At 53.8% G+C, this 12,575-nt stretch overlaps 1 protein-coding gene across 1 annotated transcript in view; it reads right to left on the reverse strand.

Moving 5' to 3' along the window:
• Positions 1-12,575, reverse strand: part of COL23A1 (collagen type XXIII alpha 1 chain) — a 368,609-nt gene that overhangs the window by 47,569 nt on the left and 308,465 nt on the right. The window contains exons 4-5 of the mRNA XM_045394628.2: positions 5,984-5,991; positions 3,898-3,924 (exon numbers count right to left, since the gene is read on the reverse strand). Of these exons, the coding sequence (XP_045250563.2) occupies positions 3,898-3,924; positions 5,984-5,991 (35 nt within the window). The remainder of the gene's footprint in view (positions 1-3,897; positions 3,925-5,983; positions 5,992-12,575) is intronic.

The following is a 12,575-nucleotide window of genomic DNA, read 5'->3' on the forward strand; positions in this document are numbered from 1 at the left end:
AGTTGGCCAGCATTTGGGGAAATATGCAGCATTTATTCATTGTTGGTGGGAATGTAAATTAGTACAGTCTCCTGGAGGGCAATTTGGCAATACACATCAAAAGCCTTAAACATGTGCAAACCCTTTGGTGTAGCAATTCCACTTTTAGTTATTTATTCTAAGGAGATAATCATGGAAATAAGCTATATTTATTCCCAGGATGTTGAATGTAAGGGTGAAAAATTGTCAATATAAATAATTTAACTTTGAGACTAGTTAAATAAATGATATATCGGAACAAATACAATGTAGCCATTACATTCTCTAAGGATTTTTAATGATGTGGAAAAGTCTCATGCTATATTTAGTGAAAAAAATAGTACAAAAAAAGTCCAATGTAATTGTATTTCAGATTATGAGACTGACGTGCTGCCTACTGTGCTAAGAAGGCACTTGTAATTCTATTTTAAAAGCAATAAATATAAAAGCAAACTTGCATATAAAAAATACTAGAACAATCACCAAGATAAGAGGACTTATCTGTGAGTGGCAGAATTCGAGATGCTTTTTCCTTGTGTTTTTCTCTACTGTCCAAATGTTTTACAATAAACATGCTTTTTGTAGTAATCAAAAGAGGCTGTTAATGAATCCTTCGGAGCAGAGAGGACAGGCCAGCCTCTGTACAAGGAGGGCATGGACAGGGCGAGCCGGGCCCTTGTCGGCTCTGACTTCCTCAAGTCCACAACCTGCCCCACAGATGTGGGTGGCCTCTATGCCCGTGTCCTCCAGCCACTCCCATCAGGTCCACATATGGACCTGGCTTCAGCTGAGGGGACTGGCCTGAGTTAATCCGGAAAAGCACTGACAGTCTCCACCACCGCCCCGGGCCGGACTCTATTCTCGCTCTTACAAAGGGATAAGATACTGGCACAAAGAGAAAGAAAAAGAAGTTCTCTCTGAGGCCGGTCCAGAAGTTTACTAAGCTACGAAAACAAACAAACAAAACCTTTTTCTAAAACTGACCATTCTCTAAGTTGTTTTTCCAAATATTGCAATTTTATACTGAGTAGATTAGAACGCTTTCTGAAACCCATCTTTTCTTCTCTTGAGACTGTCAACGATGAGGAAAGACGGCGGTATTTACGGAAGGGCTGCCACACACAGGACTGGACGTGGCCTCTGTGCCTGACACTCATTTAACCCCAGCTCTGCAGGTGTCATCTCCCCAGGCCCCAGAGGTCAAGTAGCCGGCTCAAGTCCACGCAGGTGACTGACTCAAAGCCACGGTGTCCTCTGCACATGACGGGCCTCGGAGGCTGCCCAGGCCCTTCGGCAGGAGGCAGTCCCCATAGCCTCTGGGATGACCACATGGAGCCATCTGCAAATATACCTCAGGCTGAGAGCTGGGCAGAGCCCTCCTGTCCTCCACAGGCCAAGAGATAGGAATTTCTGCTCAGGACCTGGGCCCCGGGAGCCTGCAAAAGATCCCCCCCTTCCTCGAATGCGGCTGCTTTTCCTCCTGCAGGGGAAGCTGAGTGGGGTGTCTGCCCCACCCTGTGGGTCTTGCAGAAGGAATGGCCCGGGTGGCGGTGCGAGAACAAGGGGCTTGGAGGCGCACAGCTGGGCTTGCTCCTGGTGCTGGCCACATGAATGCCCTGAATCCAGCCCACCCAGGGAAGACGCCTACCTCCGTGTGGAAATGGGGGTCCGCGTGTAAGCTGGGGCTGGGTGACCTCAGGGAGAAGGCCATCATGGGCTGTGATACCAGCTTCCTAGAGACTTTGACAGGGTCCCCTCACCCCTCACCAGGCCCAGCCTGCTCAGGCTTCCCAGTGATTGGGGAGCTGCTGATAGGACCAGGGGCACGGCTGCCAGAGCTGCCTACACACAGGAAGTGGGGGGGCTTGCTGGACCCCAGCTCTCTTCCTTCCAAGAAAACTCCCAGTGTCAAGCCTGAGGGACACCCGCAGGACTCCACACACATCCATCTGTCCGTTCCCAGCCCCGACAGTGACAGCGCTCTTTCTCCAGGCCAGGCCCAGGTGTGAGGGAGCCCGATACCACCTCCACACTCAACTTCATCTTTAATTCCCGACAGTCCTGTCACAGCCCCAGGGACAGCAGCCCCGGGTTTGCCCTGACTCACGTTCTGGGTGCTCTAAGCCAAGGGGCTTTCCTTTCCCAAGGCTTCACAGCGAGTAAGCTGCAGAGATGAGAACCATGACCAGCTACTTAACCCACACCCAGCCTCCCGCCTGTCGGCCGCAGGGCCAGCTGCCCACCCCACCCAGCTGGGTCCCGGGAGGAAGGAGTGAGGGAGAAGAGACCTCTGTGGGACGCAGACCCTGGCAGCTGCTCTGGTGTGGCTGAGAACAAGCCCCTGGCAGCTGCTCTGGTGTGGCTGAGAACAAGCCCCCGCCCCTCCCCCGGGTACGCAGGCAGCATCTTCTCCGAGGCTGTGGACCGCTGGGTCACTGTTTGCTCCGAGGAAACAATGGACAAGAGGGGATGGAAACTGCTCGCCCACTCCCTACCCTCTCCCCTCTGGACCTGTGAATACAGAGTAACCGGGGCGAAGGGAACTGGGTCGTGCCAGGAGTGGTTCTGTTAGTCTCCGGTCCTCCCGGGCTGGTGCTGGTACAGCAAATAATGCCAAGACACGGGGCTGAACTTTGCAGCAAAAGCCTGTGCTTCCTCAAGACGCTGGACACCCAAAGGTCCGGGCTGCCGTGCCCAGGAGACGGAAGCCTGACCCCTGCCCAGACAGAAGAGCAGCTGGGGACGGTGGCAGGGCCCTAACCCCAGTGTGTGCCGTGGGATGAGGGTGGTCACGGCTGCTTTTCACATGGCATTCTTACTCCCGCGGAGTCTGAGAGGCCAGGCTGTTTGCTGCTGGGGGAGCTGCCCTGACTGCTTGGGAGATCCCAAACTTGACTCAGCCCAGCACGGGGCCACTCTGGCATGAAGTCAATGTTCCCCAGAGTTACCACCAAGTCCTGGAGGGCTGCGTTTGTGACACATTTTGTGCCTTCATCTCTGCATTCACAGAGCAGAAAATTAAAGCTCAGAGAAGGTGAGCACCTTCTCTAAGGTCACTCAGCCAGGAGGAAGCAGAGTGGACCCCCTATGCCAAGTCTCCCTGGTGCTGGGTCTGGACTCCTCTCCTCCACTGCAGGACCAGGGACCACCCCTCTTCATTGCCAGCCGTCCCGACTGCACAGATCTGGCCCCTGAATCAGCCAGCATTTCCCTCCTTGCGTCTTCCTGCCCCGGAGGCACAGAATGAATCTGCCCCTCCCTTGCTGGCCCTGCCAATCTCTTCTGCTGGGCTCCCCCTGCTCTTTCCGATGTCCCAGGACCTCCGGATGCTGCTGCCACGACCCTCAACCCCCGCGCAGGACCTGGCGGTGGCACAGCCACACTGTGCCTTGCTGCTGATGTGGCACTCACTTGGCCTGGGCTGGGACATCTATTCCAAGAATGCGCTAACTTTTGGGTTCATTTTAAGAGATCTGCCAAAGGATGACACCACAAGGCCAAACTGGAACCAGCCAGTCTCCTGTTATCGAGTGACGACGAGGAGCGGTGGCTGGGACAGGTCCTCCACCCACTGGGAAGAGGCCCAGCCTGTCCAGTGGAGCACGCCACAGTGCGGGGGCTGGACTTACTGAAGAAGCAGTGCTAGGTGGACTCAGTGCCACCCAGACACCTGAGCGAGGTGCTCTGCTTTGCCTCCAGGGCAGCCCCGGAGATCTGTGCAGCCCTGGAGCTCACGCTAACCCCCTCCACAGAAAGGCCACTACTGCTGAGGAGCAGAGGAGGAGACAGCAGCGCAGACAGAGTTAAATCAAGGCTCAGGGAAAGAATATTGGTTTAAGAGAAAAGGGCAAAGAGAGCAAAAAATAAATGACAAATTACCGGGTAGCCATCGCGTCCTGATTGCCCCTGTGGTAATTAATATGTCATTAATAATCAGACTTTCGGCAGAAACCATATGGCAGCACTTAGAGCTCAATCAGGGCCCAGTCCCACACCACCCCCCGACAGCTGGCTGGTGACCTGCTCTGAGGGGAGGACTCAAGGGCTCCAGCAGTCTTGGGGGCAGAGCAGCCCTTTCCTGCCTCGGAGGGCCAGGCGGGTGGGACCAGGAGCCTCGGGGCTTCATCAGGGTCCCCAGGCATAGTCACATGAATGTCCTCCCCATGCTGGCCGGGCATAGGGTAAATGTCACGTGGGGACGTGGGGTTCTGGAGGGTGGAGCCACAGCCACATGACCCAACCAGGAACTGCAAATGCTCCTTAAACTGGGCCTGCGAGAGGCCTGGAAGTCAGCCTGCTTCCTCTCAGCTGCCACTGGGATGGGGTGAACCAGGAAAGTGAGCCTTAGAAGCCAGGACTATGGGGGGTGTTCACTGTGGCTGGAGGCTTCTCTGCTCCCTAGTTCTGGTCCCTGGAGCAGTGACCACCCTGCCTGGGTGCCAAAGTGTGGCACCATCTCCCCGGTCAGACCCTTGCAGGTTTTGCAGCTCGAGAATTTCTGCATTTGTTTAATCCATTTAATATTTTCACTGCCAAGTTAAAAGAAAAACAAAAAACAAAAAACAAAAAACAAAAAAAAAAAAAAAAAAAAACCACTCCATAGCCCCCGGTGTTAGGTACTTCCGCAAGTTCACGCACGCCAGCCTCCCTGAGACAGCCAGGAGGGGCTCTGCTGCCAAACATCGCTTGAGGCCAATAAACCAACACAATCCTGTTGGTTTGCTTGGCTCACGGTGGGGCTACATGCACCGAGAAGCCCAGATTCCGAAGGGCACCAACCAGGAAACGAATCACGGTATGTGGAAGTAAAAAATAAAATGGTTCATCTGAAAGGAATTCCTTGAGAAGGTTGGTTTTGGCTCTGGCTGACTGTCAGTGTGCTTCTTGAATGGATTAGCTGGGATTTATCGGGCTCTGAAAAACTGACAGCGTGAATCAAAGGCAGGCGCATCCTTTGCCCTGGAGAATGAATGGGATTTCTAGGGCCACGTGCAATCCCTGCATTCAAAGCTGCCTCTGGCCGGCCAGAAGTTCAAGGGAGCCGCCCAGTGCTTCCCTCATACCCTTCACACCCCTCACAAATGCAGTGACATTTCCCTCCTGCTCCCATGCAACGCCCTCACCAGCCAGCTGTGCTCGTGAGGTCTCAGCTGTCTGATCCACATTCTGGCAAAGAAGAAAAATGAACCCCAGGGTCTAGTGGTCAAGCCCGACTCATTCCTGGGACAACTGCCCGACTCTACAGCCCTTTCTGCCAAAGCACGGGGCACTGAAGCATTTAGAAACATCAACTGCCACAGAGCATTTTAAAACTATGGGCATGGCGCTAGCATCTCTGTGTACCAAGGGGAGCCCAAGATTTGGCAAGGAACAGCCAGGCTTGTGCGCTGGCTCTCTTGCTAGGAAAATGGTCACAGAACGTTTCAGTGAGCAGGTCAGGCCTGTGGAATTCTGTGCCTGCATTCATCTACAAATTAAAAAACAACATGACTCCTCTATAGGACTGATTTTTTCCCCCCAAACACACGATTTTTTTGTTTTTGTTTCCGAGACACAGTCTCGCTCTGTCTGTTGCCCAGGTTGGAGTGCAGTGGTACCATCTCGACTCACTGCAACCTCTGCCTCCTGGGTTCAAGCAATTTTCATGCCTCGATTTCCCGAGTAGCTGGGATTACAGGCATCTGCCACCACGCCGGGCTAATTTTTGTATTTTTAGGAGAGACGAGGTCTTACTATGTTGGCCAGGCTGGTCTCGAACTCCTGACCTCAAGTGATCTGTCCACTTTGGCCTCCCAAAGTGCTGGTATTACAGGCGTGCGCTACTATGCCTGGCCACTTTTTAATAGGACTGATTTTTTTTTAAGGACACACCTCCCTAACCAAAATTATGTTCATGGAATTGCAACAGAGAGAAAACTGAACATCTTATCTTTCAGAAGTAGACAGCACAGTCCAGGACACTTACTGGAGGACCTGCAAAACACAAGCAGAGAAGCCACAGTCAGCGTGGAAGGCAGAGTCCCCTCGCCTGTCCTCAGCGCGGCTCCTGGCCGCCCCTCCCTGGAAGGCTTTGATGCTGCCATGGCTGTTTCCTGCTTGGCCTGGAGCTGGGGGCAGAGCAGAAGGAGCACCTTTGCTCTTGGAGAGCCCGGGGTGGTCCCGGGCTTGGTGGTGACAATTCCCACAGGCGTGGGTGCAGGCACTCATGTCACCAGGCAGCTTCGGGTTCTCGCGCTGAGTAGGAATCGGAACTTGTTCCTACTTAAAGAACAAGCTCTGGTTCTCCTGAGGGGATGGTTTGCTTCTACTGAGGGGAGACAGGGGGAGCAAACGTTTTGGACAGAGAGAATACTGGGAGGAACAGCAGATGGGTGTGGCTGAACAGGCTTTTTGGGGGAGGGGTTCCTGCTGCCCAGCCCCAGGGTTAGAAATGCATGAGGAGTAGCAGGGGCTGGGGCTGTGGCTGAGACTTGGCTACCAGATGAGGGCTCACAGAGAACCCTGATGAGGCCCACGGGGGCTTCACCTCACAGCTTGCAAGGCATGTAGCATACCCATTATTGTATTTGACCTTCCCAACCATCTTTCGTGAGAGGTCTGATGAACATCTCCACTGGACAGCGGATAACGCAGAGGCTCACAGAGCCGCGACTTGTGTGGGGCCACATCGTTGATTAGGGGTGGAGTCAGCGCATGCTGGATGGAAGGAGGTCTCCCAACTCTACCAGCCCTAGGCGCTGTGCACTGAGCCACGCCGCTGGCAAACCAGACCCCAAACCTCACTCGAGGTTACACGGGGAGGCAGCACCTGGCAGTCAGTGACCAGCATGATTTATACGTCCCAACTATGAGCTAGGAGCCATGGGGGTAACTAACGGGACCAGTAGTGAGTGCAAGAGGCAAGAGCCCTGACTCATGAACGTTGATGAAGCAGACAGATCCCGAAGAGGACATCTACACAGGGAGAAGGCCAGGAAGCTCCAAGCACAGCACAAGGGCCCTGACCCAGGCTGGGCCGAGTCCAGAGGGTGAGAAAAGAGGAGGGAGGAGTGTTGCAGAGATGGACAAGCTCAGAACATGCCAAGATCATGGGCTTTTGAGGAGCCAGGAGAAGTGAAGGCTGCTGCAGCGAGGGAGGGCCAGAGAAGGCAGGGCCGGCCAAGCCTGGGGGTTTGTTTCCATGGCATGGTCTGAGGGGCTTGGTTCTAAGGGTGAAGGGGAGTCAGTGAAGGGTTCTGCATGGAGGAGTGATGGGGAGGGACAAGAGTGCACCTGGAGATGCGCCGAGGTGTCCCTGTGCAGGTGCTGGTGGGTGAAGGGGGGAACGGAGACTCAGGAGATGTTGGTCAGAGGAGAGTGGGGCTCGCACGGTAGCGGTACAGAGAGGAAGGAGAGAGATGACAAGGATTTTTGGCTTGAAACACTGATGTACTCATACCCAAGAATGATGACATGGGGGACAGTGGTTTCCCCAAGTCTAGATCAGAGGCAGAGCAGAGCAAGATGCTGGCAACCTGGACATCCCATTGAGCTGACTCCTCAAAATGACCTTGATTCCTATTTTCCAAAGCAAACAAAAGCTGCTGGATAGGTTCACCATCGTCTTTCCAACACCGGTTGTACACATCTGTGCCTGTACCTGCACCTCAGCCTGCGCCTGCATCTGTACCTCCCCTGTGCCTGCACCTGCATCTGCAACTATGCCTATACCTGTACCTGCCTTTTCACCTGCCTCTCCCCCTCGATCTGTTCCTGCACCTGCACCCACAACTGCTCCTGCACCTGCCCTCCTCTCCATGCCTTCAGGTTAACTCAGAGGAACTGACCCACCTTCAATTAGGCCACTGTCCCCTCTGTATTGCCCAGAGCCTGGCGCCATCCACAGTCCCTCTGGATCTCAGTCACACTTGCCCTCTCACACAAGTCCTGCCCAACAGCTCTGAAACACGCTCTAATTCCTCAGATGGCAAAGCCATCCCTTGGTCGCACATCCCCTTCTATTTCTGCCCTTTCTCCGCTCTCTCCCTCACAGCAAGAAACAGTGGGAGGCGGCTTCAGAGAGGCAATGAGGTAGGGCAATTGGGTAGGGCCTTGAACAGAGAGAGGATGTGACCTGGCTCACATTTTAAAGATCCCCCGGTGCGGGGTGGCAGGGGTAGAACGCAGAGGCTGCCGCATGGTGCAGAGGAGAGAGGACGGTGGCCCACAGCTGGTGGTGGCAGTGGAAGTGCTGGACGTGGTTGGGTTCTGGATTGATTCTGACAGCACAGCCAAAGGATTTCCCTAGTTTTGGCTTGAGCAACTGAAAAGATGGGGCTGCCATCAATAGAGGTGGGGAGACAGTGGTGGGACAGGCCCGGCTGAAGGGGTCAGAAGCTTGGCACACGTGGCACGGCTGGACATAGAGAGAAGATCAGGAAGTCCTGGAAGCCAAGTAGAGAAAGTGTCCCAGGAGGGAGCGATCGCTGTGCACGGGGCAAAGGAACCGCCCTGCAGATGGGCCGGGTAAGAAGACCAGGAACTGGACGCAGCAATGCAGAGGCATGTCTAGGGAGTGACAGGAGTGGGGTCTGATGGGAGAGGGTTTCAGAGAGAAGGAGGGTGAGGGATGCGGACAGTGGGTGCTTTTGAGGAGCTCTGCAGCAAAGGGGAGGAAATGAACAGTGGCTTTGTGGGGCTGGGGCCTGGCGATGGGTATTTCTTTAGGATGAGTGACATGGCCACACGTTTGTAGGATGTGAGTGGTCCAGCAGAGAGAGAGGATTCGGCGTGGGGGGAGAAGGGGAGATTCCTGGAGCAACGTTCTTGAGGAGGTGAGAAGGGCTGGCTCCTGGCGCTGGCACAGATGGGGGCCTGGACAGTCCATCTGTGGAGATGGCAGGAGGAAGAGTGCCTGGTGCTGCCAGGCACGTGCCATGGAGGTGGGAGTTCAGGCAAGTTCTCTTCTGATCGTGCCAACTCTCCCAGTGAAGCAGGAAGCAAGGCCGTCAGCCTCAGGTGATGACGGTGCAGGAGGCGTTGGGGGACTGAGCAGGAGAGGTTGAATGGGTTGGACAACGTGGCCTCAGCCAGGCGGCAGAGCGAGCCACGGGGGGCGGGGGCGTTCCTCTCCAGCTGGGTAATCGGTACACACTGGAGTGGAGCATGTGGAGGGGGCTGGGTTCAGTCCGGGGTGGGGCTTTTGCTGAGTGGGACCGAGGGAGGAGGGAGGAGCAGGGAGGTCTGGCATGGGGCAGCTGGCAGGATTCCAGCTGGAGGGGTGAGGGGCCAGGGGCTGGGATCCATGGATCCGAAGGCTGGAGACGGAAGGGTTGTAGGGGTCAGGGAGAGGGAGTGGGCTGGAATTTGTGAACTGAGAATTTGTGGATGCTGCATGTATATCGGGAGAGACCTCGGGAGGGAGAGGTTGTGGTCAGAGGAGGCCAAGCCTATCAGGGGAGAGGAGGCCACGGAGTCCAGACGCCAGGCTGTGTAAGGGGCTTCTATGTGGCTATCAAGATTCATAAGAATTCACCCAGAAGCACTGTGGGAGAGAGGGCTGGTGACCCGGGGGCTGGCACCGACTAGCAATGAGATGGGTGCACCTGGGACCAGAGATGGCTTCAAGAATGACGCCCCATCACCGCCCCCGTCTCCCATTCTGGGGCCAGGGTCACGTTTCTCAAAACGCAGATCTGATCCTGACACTTCCCTCCTCACCGTCTTGTTCCTAAGACAAAGGCCCGAACCCCGTGGTGCCTTCCACGTGGTGATCTGCCTCCCCAAATCGCCCGCTGCCTAGCTCCCTCCCCAGGGCCTCCACACCTGGACCTCTGGGAACAGCAGGGGGAGATGTGTTATAACCACTAGCTGCCACGAGAAAATGAAATTGGATCCCTGCCTCAGCGTTGACCAGGATGAATTCCAAAAGGATCAACGATTTTACAGGTTAAGAAAACTATAAAAATCCTAGAAGAAAACGTGGGAATATTCCTTTCTAGCGTTGGAGAGGGCAGGCTTTTCCACCTATGGTTCGTAATCCAGAAGCCACAAAAGACAGGCCTGATCCAACCATATAAACCCAAAAAATGTCCACAAGGCAGAAAGTCTTGGAAGCAAAGTCGAAGGCCAAGCTAGGCCAGGCGCGGTGACTCGCGCCTATAATCCCAGCACTTTGGGAGGCCGAGGCAGGCAGATCACTTGAGGTCAGGAGTTCAAGATCAGGCTGGACAACATGGTGAAACCCTGTCTTTATTAAAAATACAAAAAAACCCAAACCAAACAAAACAAAAAACCAAAAAACCAATTAGCCGGCTGTGCTGGCGTGTGCTTGTGATCCCAGTTACTCGGGAGGCTGAGGCAGGGCAATTGCTTGAACCTGGGAGGCAGAGGTTGCAGTGAGCTGAGATCACATCACTGCACCCTGGCCTCAGTGACAGCGTGAGACTCTGGCTCAAAAACAAAGCCAACCTAGGAGACATATATCTAACTCAGGTCACAAAGGCTAGATACCTTGACATAAAAACATTCCTACAAGACATCTCTCAAAACACCAGCAACTCAGTAGAAACAATATACCCAAAGATATGAATGAAGAAGTCACAGAACAGAAAATACAAATAGCCTTGAAATATCTGGATTATGAACGAGGATTAACTTTTGTAGCTACAAGTGCTAATCTTCATAGTAAAAGAAGCGAAGGTTAGAATTATGATCATATCAGATTAAAGAAATGAAAAAAGTCTCATGACCTACTGTGTGAAGGGCAATGAGGACAGTCACCTTACACACTGGTGAGAGGATAAACTGGAGCTTTCTCTCTAGGGAGTGATCTGGCAATACTTAATAAGATTTAAACTGTATGTGCCGATTGCCACAGCAATTATCCTCCTAGAAATGTATTCTGCAGCTATGTCATCACATATGTAAAAGGAGAGGGGTATAAAAACAGTCCTCATCACAGAAGTGTCGAGATAGTAAAAGTATTAGAAATGGCACAGATGGAACTGATTAAATAGAGAATGGTACAGCTGCAAATGGAATACTATGCAGCCGTGAAAAAGGTAATGTTCTGTAAGTTCTGAGATGGAACGATCTCCAGGGTGTATTTCTGCATTTTAAAAGGGTATAGAATGGCATGTAGTAAAAATGATCTGTAGACCTTTGTTTGTATAAACAGGACATCTCTAGGTGTGGGTGCAAGGAAGTGGTCATCGGGGTTGCTTCTGAGTAGGGGGGCTGAATGGCCAGAGGGCAGGAGTGGCAGAGAGACTGACCTCTCACCCTGGGCTCCTTCACACCACTGGATATTTGTGTATGGCTCACGGAGTCAAAAGCGTCAACACACTTGAACTTGACAGTGGCAGGAGAAAGCTCTGTGTCTTTGTCTGCTCCTCCCAGCTTTTGCTGCCTTTCCTCACACTCATGTCCAAGCTGCCTCCAGGGAAGCTCAGGCTGGGATGATTATTCCGAGAGCCTGAGGTCCTGAGAGCAGAGCCCTGGGGACTGGCGTGAGGTGCAGCCCAGACGAGACGAACGAGGGGCTGTAAGAGTAACCATCGCTCCCTCGCTGAGCACTCATCATGCACTGGTGGCTCCATGAATGCGTTCCCCAGACCATCATGTAACCCCTGCTTCAACCTCACTAGGTGCATTTTACAGATGAGGAAACTGAGGCCCAGAAAGGCTGCCATGCCCAGGGTCACGTCCTCTTCTGACCTTCCCCAGGTCAGAACAGAGAGAAACTGTTCTGGCAGAAAGAGCTCTAACGTGTACTGAGCTTCCCCTGAGGTCCCCGGGAGGGTGTGTGGTGTGTCTGAGTCACCCGGCTGGTGAGGCGGTAGTCCAGCCAGAGGCAGTCCCGCAGGACCCTAAACCCATGGCACCATCCATGGTCTCCAGAGGGGGTGGCAGAGTGGGAATGGTGGCATTCCGGAGACTGATCTCCTTGCTAGTGGGACAGGCCACATCAAGCTCATCTACAGGACTTTAAAACACACTGCCCACCACTTCTCTTGGGCCCTACTGGCACCATGTCACCAGGCTACCATTGCTTCATGCCAGCACCATCATCACAGCCTCCTAACCTGACTCCTTCTCCTGGGTACCCAACCCCACCAGCCAGAGGGGCATTTAAAAAATGCCCAACCCCTTTCCAGGGCTTCCCGCGGCACATGGAACGAAAACTCCTGGCCCAGCCTTCCTGCATGGCCCAGTCCTTGCCAGTCTCCAGTGCCCTTGGGCACAGTGCTCTGCTCCACCCTTCCCTCTCAGTTCCCCAAGCTGCCAGCTCCCTTCAGCCTTAGACATTCACAGCGGCTATGTTCCTGCAGCCGGCATGGCATGGCTCCATTGCCACTCCCTCGGACAAACCTTCTACAACGGTGACATCCAAAGATGTCAAAGACAAGGTCGGGCGCAGTGGCTCATGTCTGTAATCCCAGCACTTTGGGAGGCCGAGGAGGGTGCATCACCTGAGGTCAGGAGTTTGAGACCAGCCTGGCCAACATGGTGAAAACCCATCTATACTAAAACTACAAATATTAGCTGGGTGTGTTGGTGGGCACCTGTAATCCCAG

Source organism: Macaca fascicularis, chromosome 6, assembly GCF_037993035.2.
Source record: "Macaca fascicularis isolate 582-1 chromosome 6, T2T-MFA8v1.1".
NCBI classification, from domain to species: domain Eukaryota; kingdom Metazoa; phylum Chordata; class Mammalia; order Primates; family Cercopithecidae; genus Macaca; species Macaca fascicularis.